Consider the following 15,067-nt stretch of genomic DNA (forward strand, 5'->3'; position numbering starts at 1 on the left):
AGAGCTCTGCTTCACAACAATGTGGGTATACTTTATTGAACTGTACACTTAAAAATGTTCAAGTTGGTAAATTTGATGTTATGTATTTTTTGTTGTTGCTCGTTGTTCAGTCGCTAAGTTGTGTTTGACTCTTTGTGACCCCATGAACTATACTGTCCATGGAATTCTCCTTGCCAAAATAGTGGAGTGGGTAGCTGTTCCCTTCTCCAGGGGATCTTTCCAACCCAGGGATCCAACCCAGGTCTCCCACATTGCAGGCAGATTCTTTGCCAGCTGAGCTATCAGAGAAGCCCAAGAATATGGGAGTGGGAAGCCTATCCCTTCTCCAGGGGAACTTCCCAACCCAGGAATCGAACTGGGGTCTCCTGCATTGCAGGTGGATTCTTTACTGAGCTACTTCAATTAAAAGACAAAAATTATCAAACTGAATTTTAAAACTACAATGGCAATATACTTTTTAAATGAGCACACCTTAGATATAATGATATTGAAAGACTGAAAGTAAAAGAGTAGAAAAAGATGTAACACTGGTAAAATATACTAATATTAGATACTCTAAGACAAGAAGAATTACTTGAGATTAAGACAAATATATGCTTATTATTAAAGAATCAACCTTCAGGTAGATACATCAATCCTAACTTTACATGAACTAATAACATTACTAATAACTTTACCTAATATGTTTTTTCCAGTGGTCATGTATGGATGTGAGAGTTGGACTGTGAAGAAGGCTGAGCGCCGAAGAATTGATGCTTTTGAACTGTGGTGTTGGAGAAGACTCTTGAGAGTCCCTTGGACTGCAAGGAGATCCAACCAGTTCCATTCTGAAGGAAATCAGCCCTGGGATTTCTTTGGAAGGAATGATGCTAAAGCTGAAACTTCAGTACTTTGGCCACCTCATGCGAAGAGTTGACTCATTGGAAAAGACTTTGATGTTGGGAGGGACTGGGGGCAGGAGGAGAAGGGGACGACAGAGGATGAGATGGCTGGATGGCATCACTGACTCAATGGACGTGAGTCTGAGTGAACTCCGGGAGTTGGTGATGGACAGGGAGGCCTGGCGTGCTGCGATTCATGGGGTCGCAAAGAGTCGGACACGACTGAGCGACTGAACTGAACTGAACTGAACTGAATAGCTTCTCAATATGTAAAGCAAAAATTGACAGAACTGGATGAAGAATGAGATAAATACACAATCTCAGTGGGAAATTTTAGTACACATCTCTCAGCAACTCTAAGAACCATCAGGAAAAAAAAAATCAGTAAATATATAGATTATTTGAGCAACACGAGTAACAAAGTTGATCTGACATAAATTTATCATTATCAACAACATCAGACTATACTTTATCTTCTAACACAAATGAGACATTAACCAAAGTTGGCCACTTGTTGAGACAAACTTCAACAAATTTCAGAGGATTACAATGAGCTATCTTCCAAATGTCTGAAAAATAAACAATATACTTCCAAATCACGGTAAAAGGAAAAATCACAACATATATTAGAATATATTTTAATTGAATGATATGAAAATACTACATTTAAACTTGTAAGATGCAACTAGAGCTGTGCTGAGGAAATTTTATAACCTCAAAAGCATGAGATGTGAAAAAAAAAAATCTCAACTAAAAAAATGTAGAAGGAAGGATATAAAAAAGATAACAGCAAAACTTAAAAACATAAAAAAGAAACACATATAAGGAAAATACAACAAAATACTGATTCTTGGAAAAGACTAATATGGTTTTTGAAAATGATTAAAAAACAAAATGATAGAAGGTATAATTTTCCAATATTAAAAATGAAATAATGACATACTACAGATTCTAATGACTTTAAAAGATAAGCATAGGGGACTTCCCTATACTAAGGGAAGTGTGGTTAAGACTCCACACTCTCAATGCACGGGGCCAGGGTTCAATCCCTGGTCAGGGAACTAGGTCCCACATGCCACAAGTAAAGATCCTGCGTGCACCAACTATGACCTGGCTCAGCCAAATACACAAATATTTTTTAAAAGATAAATATCATCTTAACAGATTTTAAATTTTAGAGGAAATGGACATTTCTGGAAAAACTCAACTTGCCAAACTGATAGGAAAAGAAATTTAAAATTGGGATGGTTTCCCATTTAATTTAACATGAATCCACAGTTTAATATCCATAGTTCCACACATCTAGGTAAACAATATAGTAATTTTATACACATTCTCCCAAAGATTAGCGAGAGAAAATACTTCCCAACTTATTTTCTGAATCCAGCATAATCTTCACACCAATACTCAGTAGAGACAGTAGAAGAAAGAAGAAGCAGAGGCAGCTGTTTCTCATAAGCATAGTTGCAAAAAAATTTTTTAAGCCAGCCCCAAATCAAGATAGCAACATATAGTAGGGCACTGAACTGTCACCAAACAGGGACGTTTCCGGAATTAAAGGCCAAGTTAGCGTTCGAAAGTTAACGTAATTCAGCGCCCTAGTAGAAGAGAAATATCAAATGGTCACCTCAGGAAAGGTCTAGTTGTGAAACTACTTGATAAAATCCAATATTTAATTATATTAAATCTCAGCCAAGTAGAAATAAAAGACAACTTCCTTAATTTGATGAAGGGCATTTGTGAAAACCAAGTTAAGGTTATGGCTAATTCACACTGTCATATGGCAGAAACAAACACAATACTGTAAACATTTAAAAAACAAAACAATTTTTAAAAAAAAAGAGGGAAAAAAAACAAATAAGGAAAGCAAACATTATCCTTAACTGTGAATTATGAAAGACTTCCACCTCAAACCAGGAATTAGACAAAGATGCATGCTATTTCTACCTAACACTGCAGTGTGAATCCTAACCAGAGAAATAAGACAAGCAAAAGAAGTAAAAGTGTAAAAACAAAAAAAGGTGAAAGTATAAAGAAAGGAAAAAGAAGAAATAAAAACTGACTTCTTCATAGACAATATGTGTATCAACTTAAAATGAAAATACAAATAAATTAATTATTCATTAACAAATGAATTAACTAATTAATAATACAAATTAACTTAAGACAGTAAATAAATTTAGCAAGGCTGCTGGGTATAATGTCAGTAATACAAATTCTTATATTTCTATAAACAGTCTTGAGCAATTAGAAAATCAAATTTAAATTAAACTGTAATGGCATCAAAATATAAATATTTAGTAATAAATTTCACAAAAATATGCCTGGCTTACGGTCAAATCAAGATTCCAATTTCTTTGGTTTAATGATTTTAATTTTAAAATACATTAAAAGGAAGTATTCAGAAATTAATCTAACAGGTATTGCACTAAACAGAATCCTACAGAATAACTCAATGAAAAGGAACTTCTGACATTATAATTTTGACTTGACAATTAAGAAAGAGATGATGTTCTGCTGTAAGTAGGAAAAAAATTGGTCAAGAAGATGCTCACCATACTCTGAGTTGTTTTTACTGCAGAAGAAAGGCTATGGCCCAAGTTTATTCAAGGGACTTATCTATAGCAAAATTTTCTACTTCACTCTAGAGGCCTATTTAGTAACATACTTAAGTTAAATATCAGTAGCAGGATGTAGAGTAGCCAAAAGCACCTCTTAGCAAAATCAAACCTATTTTTGACATAGGAGTTGACGTAACTTCCAGTTAAATCTGCAGAACTAAAAAAATCCTTAAATTCATATACATGTATACAAAAGTGTCCCAGCTCTTCAAAAACCATGAGAAATTACCAACAAGTAACAAAGAAAGCAATTATAATAAAATAGTAAATATTTCATTCCATTAGAGAAAAAAATCAACCACATATTCTTTGTTCAAAAGAATGGAGAAGTGAAGGACCTCTTCCCAAAAGCAACTGCAGTGCATTAATATTAAATATGGACTAGTCCAGGTTCGATGCATGATACTGGATGCTTGGGGCTGGTGAAACTGGGACGACCCAGAGGGATGGTGCAGGAAGGGAGGCGAGAGGGGGGTTCAGGATGGAGAACAAGTGTTACCTGTGGCGGATTCGTGATGATGTATGGCAAAACCAATACAATATTTTAAAGTAATTAACCTCCAATTAAAAAAAACAAATTTATATTAAAAAAACGTTGGATTATGTGATAATCATCAAAAACAAAACAAAACCATGAACTAATGAAGTCAGAAGTTGTTTGGGGAAAACATTCACCACAGTCAGGGCATATCCTGCATGATTAATTCTTTGCAGAAAAGAAGGGATTTAAACCTCTTTCCTGTTTCACTTGGGATCGTTTTTTTCGTACTGAAACAAAAAAATTAAAGGACAAATAATGCAGAGGGGGAGGGGGGAGGGAGAAAGGAGAAAAAAATGAAAAATACAATTTGTATTTTTGACTGCAAAGGGCTAAAAAGAGAGCAAGTTATTCAAGTGCTTAGTAATCTTATAAATTTAAAATGCCTAAATTTAAGAATAAAACTCATCTTTATAAGGCAAGAGAAATAATTAACACTCTAAGGTTGAGGAACTGTTCTGGTTTTATATCTAGCAGAAAAAAATAATTTCTATCCCCTTCCCCCAACTCAGGCCATCCCTCTTCCTAAGGAAAACAGCCAGTGTAATTCCTTCTGGACTTTGTAACCATTTTGGGAGATGATTCACTCTTTGGGCAAGAGAGGGAAAAAAAATGGTCTGGCTCTGTTCCTTTCCTATTAGACCTCCTTAAAAGGATCTTTTTGAAGCTGTTAATCCAGGCTACGAAAATAGCAAGCAACAATTCTTTATTAACGTTCAAATGGAACAACCAACAGAAGGAGAGAATTATTTCTTTAAAACCTAGGGCATAGTTTTTCCACTTCCTCAGCTAAGAACAATTGCTGTTATTTGTTTCACTATTGAAGTTGTGGCTCTCTCAAGGCCTTCTACAAAGGAAAGAAGCCTGAAAGGTCCAGTGAGCTGTGGTTTTGATGGAAACCTGCCTGGTAATCAGTGATTGCAGTCTCACCATTGCCAGCTAGTTCTGGAAAGTGCACACACACACACACACACACACACATACAAGTGGGCCCACAAATACACATGTGGGCACACAAATCCTCAGTGTGATGATTCAGCAATTTAATGGACCTTACATTTGACAGTAGCCCTCTAGTAAACATTTCTGCAGAAAACGAATACAGGTTGAGGAGTCTGAGAGGTCTATAATTGTTTGCTTTCAGTACAAACTCAGGGCATAACCAAACACCAACTTTAGGCCACCATGACTGTTTGTGACTTTTAGACAGAACAGATGCTAACTTGTTTGAAAATAATAATAAGCCTTAGAAGCAAATAGTAGGAGGAAGAAAATAAGCAGAGGAAGAGGAGATGAAAAGTGAGGAGAAAAGAAATAAAACAAAGAACAAGAACCACAACAACAAAAACATTGATAGGGAGGGGATGAAGAAGTGAAAAGACAGATTTCCAAAAATCAAGGTCATTTATGATCTCATCTGAATGAGCACATTCTCTTTTCAGATAATTTCTTATACACATAATTAGAAAGCAATCTCCCTAAGTCAGTCTGTGCCTTTTCTGATGAAACTGATGCTCATGAGCTGCATCCTGAAATTTCTAAGTTTGAGATATGTCCTACTAAAAGACAACAGCAAGATCTAACTATTGTAAGAAGTATTAATTCAAGAAAACGCAAATTATGCCAACTTTGTCAGATGCCCTAAAGAGCCTGAACACACATTAGCCATGGCTGTGTCACCTATTGGCATTTATCCATAACCGTCCTGCCAAGGTCCAGATGATAGAGTGACAGGGGAGATGATTAGGTAAACACAGCAGGTTATTTCTTCACTGGCAGCTTGATACCTACTTTTAATTGGTACAAATGATCCTTTAACAGCATCCATATTAATCAGGTTCTACCCCCATATTTGAGCATAATATTATCCCATCATGTAAACATTCTGACATATAGCTAGGGCAGTGATTAAAGACTAAGGCTACAAAAGATTCCAATATGACTAATTTTAAGTATTAATTTCCTATATTTAGAAAAACCACCGGCCTGTATAGAAAAAGAGGCTTGGAACAGGAACAGTCTAGTCTTTACTAGACTAAAGGTCAAGCTGACTAGAACAATCCCCACATGCTGATTCAGGAGCAGAAAAGTGTGCGATACACTGCCCAGTACCTGTAAAAAACGCTATTATGTATGTAAGAATTAGAGAATGTCTATGAATATTAGGTGTCCTTTCAAAAAGGATGATGTATTGAAAAAACCTTCAGACCTAGATATTCTTTTAATAAGGAACTGGTATATGTGTTTGTTTCACTAATAATATGAATTTCACAGTTAATTATATTTCTACTTTTTTCTAGACTCCAGGAGGCTCATATGCAAACTTTCAAACAGAACACACTTTTATTCCTCTAAGTTTATTTATTGGTATGTTTCCTGACCCTGACTCTTTTTTTCTGTTTTATTATATTTACATGCATTTTTGTAAGCCACCTCAAATATTCTATGGAAAAAGAAAGGACACAAAAAATAATATAAATAATAAATGGATAGACAGATGACTGACCTGTGCAAATAGATACTACATTTAATATAAAAGCAGGGATATGATAAAAATGATATATATATGACACCATTTATGTAATACATCAAAGAGACAAAAATCAATCTCTAGTGTTATGGGCAATGGCACCCCACTCCAGTACTCTTGCCTGGAAAATCCCATGGATGGAGGAGCCTGGTAGGCTGCAGTCCATGGGGTTGCTAAGAGTCAGACACGACTGAGCGACTTCACTTTCACTTTTCACCTTCATGCATTGGAGAAGGAAATGGCAACCCACTCCAGTGTTCTTGCCTGGAGAATCCCAGGGACGGGAGAGCCTGGTGGGCTGCCGTCTATGGGGTCGCACAGAGTCGGACACAACTGAAGCGACTTAGCAGCAGTAGCAGCAGTACTGTTATGGGGAACACATAGGGGTGGTAAAATTTAAAGTAAAGCAGGAAGGTATGTGCTGTAAAGATCAAAATATTGGTTATCTTTACTTAGAGAAGGAGAGAGTTGTGATGGGGAGAGGCACACGGAAGTTATCTTGTTCTACGTTTTATCTGATTAATTGTTAAAAAGATGTCCCTTTTGTGAAATTTCACTGAGCTGTATATTTAAATTTTTATGTTTTGTATTCTTTTCTGTACATGTATTATATTACATGAAAGGCTAAAATTTTATATATATATATATATGTATATAAAAGATACATATATAAAGATGAAAATAGAAACAAACACTTGAAAAATACCAAAACGAAGATTTCTAAAAGCAAAAAAAGGGGGGAGGATATTATTGGAGGGAACAATGTTCAAATTCTGGACATTACGAATATTGGAGGGATGGGCTGGAATGAAATGGAAATTATTAATACAACAACATAGTACCAACTAAATCAACATAGTTATAAAACAGAAAGGATATTAAAAAATCTCAAAAAATTCATTTCATGACAGGATTTATTGAGGGTCTATTATATGACAGGCACTGTTGCAGACCAGAGAAGAGAACAGTGGTTCAGATCAGTTCAGCTCAGTCGCTCAGTCGTGTCCAACTACTTGCGACCCGATGAACCCCAGCACGCCAGGCCTCCCTGTCCACCATCAACTCCCAGAGTTTACCCAAACTCATGTCCATTGAGTCGGTGATGCCATCTAACCGTTTCATCCTCTGTCGTCCCCTTCTCGTCCTGCCCTCAATCTTTCCCTACATCAGAGTCTGTTCAAATGAGTCAGCTCTTCATATCAGCTGGCCAAAGTACTGGAGTTTCAGCTTCAACATCAGTCCTTCCAATGAATACCCAGAACTGATCTCCTTTAGGATGGACTGGTTGGATCTCCTTGCAGTCCAAGGGACTCGCAAGAGCCTTTTCCAACACCACCGTTTAAAAGCATCAATTCTTCGGCACTCAGCTTTCCTTATAGTCCAACTCTCACATCCATACGTGATACTGGAAAAACCATAGCCTTGACTAGACGGACCTTTGTTGGCAAAGTAATGTCCCTGCTTTTGACTATGCTGTCTAGGTTAGTCATAACTTTCCTTCCAAGGAGTAAGCATCTTTTAATTTCATGGCTGCAATCACCATCTGCAGTGATTTTGGAGCCCAAGAAAATAAAGTCAGCCACTGTTTCCACTGTTTCCCCATCTATTTGCCATGAAGTGATGGGACCAGATGCCATGATCTTTGTTTTCTGAATGTTGAGCTTTAAGCCAACTTTTTCACTCTCCTCTTTCACTTTCATCAAGAGGCTTTTTAGTTCCTCTTCACTTTCTGCCATAAAGGTGGTGTCATCTGCATATCTGAGGTTATTGATATTTCTGCCGGCAATCTTGATTCCAGCTTGTGTTTCCTCCAGTCCAGCATTTCTCATGATGTACTCTGCATATAAGTTAAATCAGCAGGGTCACAATATACAGCTTTGACGTGTTCCTTTTCCTATTTGGAACCAGTCTGTTGTTCCATGTCCAGTTCTAACTGTTGCTTCCTGACCTGCATACAGATTTCTCAAGAGGCAGGTCAGGTGGTCTGGTATTCCCACCTCTTTCAGAATTTTCTACAATTTATTGTGATCCACACAGTCAAAGGCTTTGGCATAGTCAATAAAGCAGAAGTAGATGTTTTTCTGGAACTCTCTTGATTTTTCAATGATCCAGCAGATGCTGGCAATTTGATCCCTGGTTCCTCTATCTTTTCTAAAACTAGCTTGAACATCTGGAAGTTCATGGTGCACCTATTGCTAAAGCCTGGCTTGGAGAATTTTGAGTATTACTTTACTAGCATGCGAGATGAGTACAATTGTGCAGTAGTCTGAGCATTCTTTGGCATTGCCTTTCCTTGGGATTGGAATGAAAACTGACCTTTTCCAGTCTTGTGGCCACTGCTGAGTTTTCCAAATATGCTGGCATATTGAGTGCGGCACTTTCACAGCATCATCTTTCAGGATTTGAAATAGCTCAACTGGAATTCCATCACCTCACTAGCTTTGTTCGTAGTGATACTTCCCAAGGTCCACTTGACCTCACATTCCAGGATGTCAGGCTCTAGGTGAGTGATCACGCCATCGTGATTATCTGGGTTGTGAAGATCTTTTTTATATAGTTCTTCTGTGTATTCTTGCCACCTCTTCTTAATATCTTCTGCTTCTGTTAGGTCCAGACCATTTCTGTCCTTTATCAGGCCCATCCTTGCATGAAATGTTCCCTTGGTATCTCTAAGTTTCTTGAAGAGATCTCTAGTCTTTCCTATTCTATTGTTTTCCTCTATTTCTTTGCATTGATTACTGAGGATGGCTTTCTTATCTCTCCTTGTTATTCTTTGGAACTCTGCATTCAGATGTTTATATCTTTCCTTTTCTCCTTGGCTTTTTGCTTCTCTTCTTTTCACAGCTATTTGTAAGGCCGCCTCAGACAGCCATTTTGCTTTTTTGCTTTTCTTTTTCTTGGGGATGGTCTTGATCCCTGCCTCCTGTACAACGTCACGAACCTCCATCATAGTTCATCAGGCACTCTATCTGTCAGATCTAGGCCCTTAAATCTATTTCTCACTTCCATTGTAGAATCATAAGGGATTTGATTTAGGTCATACCTGAATGGTCTAGTGGTTTTCCCCACTTTCTTCAATCTAAGTCTGAATTTGGCAATAAGGAGTTCATGATCTGAGCCACAGTCAGCTCTGGGTCTTGTTTTTGCTGACTGTTTAGAGCTTCTCCATCTTTGGCTGCAAAGAATATAATTAGTCTGATTTTGGTGTTGTCCATCTGGTGATGTCCATGTGTAGAATCTTCTCTTGTGTTGTTGGAAGAGGGTGTTTGCTATGACCAATGCATTCTCTTGGCAAAACTCTATTAGCCTTTGCCCTGCTTCCTTCTGTACTCCATGGCCAAATTTGCCTCTTACTCCAGGTATTTCTTGACTTTCTACTTTTGCATTCCAGTCCCCTATAAGGAAAAGGACATCTTTTTTGGGTGTTAGTTCTAAAAGGTCTTGTAGGTCTTCATAGAACCATTTAACTTCAGCTTCTTCAGCATTATTGGTCAGGGCATAGATTTGGATTACTGTGATATTCAATGGTTTGCCTTGGAAATGAACAGAGATCATTCTGTCGTTTTTGAGATTACATCCAATTACTGACTATGATGGCTACTCTATTTCTTCTACAGTGGAGCAGTGAACAAAACATGTATGGTCTCTTATCTCATGAAGCTTATATTCTGGAATAAAGGACCAAGAGGGAGAAGGAGATACAGTGATAAAGCTAAGTAGGTGGGTAGAAACAAGCATTTGCGAAGGAAGGTACAGTTTATGTAAATCCTCAAGAGTGGAAGAGTTTGGCACATTCCTAGAACACACAATGGGAAAATGGGAAAAGAGCATGAGATGATGTTGGAATTGGCAGGGGCAAGATTGTGTTGTGGATTGTAAGGGTGGAATGCGTGGATTTTGAGTATGATGAATTTTATGCAGGGGTTTGACTTGACTGGTTTATACTTTTATGATCACTTTGTAAGCAATAGATTTTATGCAGGAAATAGGGCAACAATCAGGCAGCTATGGCATTAGTCAAAGAGAGTAACTTGGATTGAAATACTAGTAGTTATCATGAGAAAAATGGGTGGATGCAGGTTATGTTTTAGATGTAGAGTCAGCAGGACTTGTTGAAGCATCAAGGAGGGAGGAAAGGTAAGAGAAAGAATCAAGGATCACTTTTAGCTTGAATGGCTTGAACAATTGGGTGGCTGTCAGTATCTTTTACTACTATTAGGGAACTGGGATAAAAGTAGGTTTGGAGGTACAGGGAACCAAAGGGTTCCATGATAGCCCTGTTGAAGTAGTGGTGCAAATTAGACATGCAGGTGAAGATGTCAAATGGGCACTGGAAATGAATCTGCAATTCTAAAGAGAGGTCATGGTTAGAGATACAGGAGTCACAGCCTGTGTGTTACATTTAAGATTTTGGAACTAAATGAGGCTATCTAAGTACTGTACCGATAAAAAATGCCCCCAGGACAAAGTTCTAGGGTACTGCAATACTTAGAAATTGAGCAGAAGAAAAGAACTAACAAGCAATACTAAAAAAGAATAGGCCCAACCTTTTTGCACATTAAGGAATACACTCAAAATTACAGGGTGTTTTTTTTTTCAGTATACCAGGCTAAAAGGCATACTAAGGGTCCTCTCCAAGGACTGAGGCAATCAATATCTTGGCTCAAGAAATCCATTTACAGCACACCAACCTCAGCGTGATGGATTTTAGGGTGTGACCATGAGAATGAAAGGCAAAGAACAGTTAGACTGACAAAGTACTTAGTTTGGAATATATTCAGGTGTTTTGGCACAAAGTTTATAATAACATATCTTCCGTAGAGGTCCAATTATGATGCTTTCAAGGACTATTTCAAGTCTTGATTAAATTTCTTTTTTGTTTTTTTGGTGTTTTTTTTTTTTTTTTGCCTCATGATTACTTTAAGAGTTTGCAAAAATATTTTGGTTACTTGGCACTTTTCTCATGAAAAGAGTAGAAAAGGACCTCTAATATTATACAAACATGCTGTCCCTAAGAAGGCATGGATGACATGCAAGTCTCCAAACCAGCGATGTATTTGCTTCAATGTATAGCAAGTCAAATCTTAGCTAAATATTTAACTTCATGACATCTGGAAACAGACATTTTTCAAAATTCTTTATGGCAAAAGTGTGTGTAGAAATTTGCATCCCTTCAAGACCTAGAAGAATGCATAATACATGGTCTAGAAATGTGTGTCAAATTAATGATCATTTTGAGCACCCCAAAATGCAAAATAAATCATAGCTGTTTCTACAGAAAACCGTTTAGAAAGAATTACATTATGAAAATAACGAATCCTAAAATTATGTATAGGCACATAAAAAAGACTTCCCTTTTAAACACTCCTTTAGGTTTGGTGTTAATACATGATTAGAAAGCCATAAAATCTAATTTTCAGTTTAGTGAGTATAGCAAAATTCAACTTGATTCCTTTCTTGTATTTATTAAAGTCAGGAGCTTTTAAAAAGTGGCCATTGCCCTTCTTGCTCCAAACACTTAAGTTACCTTTTTAAAGTCAAACTCCTGGGATCATCATTCTTCAGTTCATCTTGGCCAAACTGTTCCAAAATGCTTCATCCCCCTCCACATAATGTATACATGCATATGCACGAGTCATACTTCAGTCAAAGGTCTCCAGCGCTCTCTTTCTACTATGTTAAACCACCCATGTCTTCTACCGCCAGGCTTCAGCAACCTTGGCCTTCTCATGACAGTGTCTGTGTGGGCAGTCTTCACAGGTAAAGGGACTTTATCTGTCCAAATTCCAATTTCCAAGCAACAAGGAAGTGACAGTCTTATTTTGCCAGCTTCCCAAGGCCACTTCAAACCCAAAGTTATGAAAAATCTCTGATGATGAAAAAAAAACAAGGTCCTTTACCATAGTTCTAATTCTTGGCAACTCTGCAAACTAAAACTAAGGTAACTAACAAGAGGGTCTAAAGTGTAATATCCATCAAAGGGTTGGTTCCTCATGTCCAACTGGACATGTCACGTCCAATTCTTGGCAACCCCACAGACTGTAGCCCACCACGCTCCTCTGTCTGTGAAATTCTCCAGACAAGAATACTAGAGTCGGTAGCTGTTCTCTTTTCCAGAGGATCTTCCTGACCCAAAGATCAAACCTGTGTCTCCTGCATTGCAGGCAGATTCTTTACCATCTGAGCCACAAGATTCTAATTCCCTAAATCTGAATGTCACCATTATTATCATTGTCATCATTGTCATCATCAGCAACAAAATCATATCTTTGTTCCAAGTACTACAGTTTGATATTACCTTATTACTTACGGAAAATCATGCTGAACTGTACATTGACTACATTTTTCCCTACAAAATTACACATGTATCTTTTTGAACAATAAACAAAACTTCTTAGTTTCAAAATAATTAGAAAACATATTCTCTAGTGTTTGCCTGCACCACATATTTGCGCTGTCAAACAACTTCCCTTTTGGCCGAGATCCCCAACTGCCTTTATTTCCCTTCTGTTCTGTCAGAGATAAATGGTTGTGGTTACTTAGTTTAGTTGAAGGCAGTTTCCCAGAGAGCAGTTTTACAGATGCTCATAGCCAGAAAAGTATTTAAAACAAGTTGACTAGGGCCATTGGTTCTAAGACATTTATAGGAACTATAGAAGTCCTGGACCCTTTTCCCTCCAAATTCTGGTACAGGCAGAGAAAGCAGAGGAAAAAGGGGGAAAAAAAGCCTTAACGGAGTTCTCACCATATTCTTGGGCTTCTCTTTCCTTTTTAATTCTTTCAGCCTGTTAATCACTGTTTTTCACTTCCCTGTGTCAAATACTCCTGAGAAAAACTTGGTCTATCATGTTCAAGATGGATTGTTGAAAGGAGGAAAAACAGCTTTATACAAAACCCCAAACTGCCCTACATGAGACAATATGGAATTTTTGTGGTAATTTTATGGCACCAAAGTCAATGGACAATTTCCAGCTTAGAAACCACTGTTTAGAAGTGATAGATCCCACTGAGGAAGATGAAAAAGAGATGAGGAGGGTAATTGATGACAGTGTGCTGAGAACACAGTGCTTAAAGCTAACTGGGAGAAGATGGAAAACACTGCCTGATGGGGAGAGAAGGAGGTGGCAGTTTAACCATAAAAGTGCTGCACAGTATCATCAAAAGGAAGGTCAGTGACTTTGCCATCCAAGTAGTATTACATAAATGAGCACAGATCAGTACCAGGAGACATTTCAATGAAGGAGTGTAGAGTTCTGGCCCATATCCATGCTGTTGTGGAGTGGGAACATTTAATATTCCTGTCTGGTGAAACAGCAAAGATCCTTCATGCCTATTTCTAAATGTACATTTTTAATATTCAATATAATGCTACTCTTTAACAAACTCTTTACTCCCTGCCTCTCTGCTGAAGCTTCCCGTGGTCTTGAAAGGAACTGTTAAGCCAAGAATGGATCGTACTCTTTACGCATGAGTGAGTCTAGAGACACTCCATTAAGCCTTCCAGTATTTAATGGAAAGAGTCATCTCTTACCTCTAAGCAGATGAGCCAGCTGCTCGGTGATGAGCTCGGGAGCCTCCTGGAGGATCTCTTTCACCACCAGAGACGACAAAGACTCTCGGAACTCAAAGCCGGCATCGCCCTGCTCCACCGGATTAATGACCTTGACAACTGCTGATTCTAAAGTTTTGTCCTCACTGGAAAGCAAATGGAGGAGAGGAGAAGAAAGAGGGCATATTTTCTTACTTTCTGGAATTATTTAATCTCTATTTCCACACAAATGACTTCCTCTTAATAACCAAAAAGAAGTTCACATGACTTATTCTTTATGTGTTTTCACATTTCATTTTAATTAATTACATCCCCAAGAGTCTTTGAAGATCTTCACACCTTAGCACTTCCATCTCTTGTTTGGCTGTTGGAAAATAATAATAATAATAGCTAACATTTATTGAGTTTCCACTATAGGCTGGACTCTGTAATAAATACTTTCTCAGAATTATTACATTTTATACTATAAACTGACTCTACTCAATGGGTTCTATTAAAATTCTTATTTTCACAGGTGGGAAAAAAAGCATGAAAAGGTTAAGAAATGTGACCATTACAAACACAGAGAATATGGCCAATACTTTGTAAAAACTGTAAATGGATTGTAACCTTTAAATATTGTGTAAAAATAAAATTAAATAACAGTGACCAAGGCCACACAGCTAGTAAGACTGCTGCTGCTGCTATTGCTCTCTAGTCTGACGCTTTGCAAACCTATGGACTATAGCCAGCCAGGCTCTTCTGTCCCTGGCATTTTCCAGGCAAGAACTGGCATGGGTTGCCATTTCCTTCTCCAGGGGATCTTCCCAACCCAGGGATCAAACCCACATCTCCTGCTTGGTGTGTAGATTCTTTACCACTGAGCCACCTGGGAAGCCCTAGTAAGTAGACTACTTATATTTAAACTCTTAACTATCTGGATCCAAAACTTACACATTCAGTTATGTT

The 15,067-nt window shown here is 37.7% G+C and overlaps 1 protein-coding gene across 1 annotated transcript in view; it reads right to left on the bottom strand.

The window, feature by feature from the left end:
* PRUNE2 (prune homolog 2 with BCH domain) overlaps positions 1-15,067 on the bottom strand; it is a 292,805-nt gene that overhangs the window by 220,631 nt on the left and 57,107 nt on the right. The window contains exon 4 of the mRNA XM_052644512.1: positions 14,102-14,265. Coding sequence (XP_052500472.1) covers positions 14,102-14,265 — 164 coding nt within the window. The remainder of the gene's footprint in view (positions 1-14,101; positions 14,266-15,067) is intronic.

Source organism: Budorcas taxicolor, chromosome 8, assembly GCF_023091745.1.
Source record: "Budorcas taxicolor isolate Tak-1 chromosome 8, Takin1.1, whole genome shotgun sequence".
Taxonomy (NCBI): domain Eukaryota; kingdom Metazoa; phylum Chordata; class Mammalia; order Artiodactyla; family Bovidae; genus Budorcas; species Budorcas taxicolor.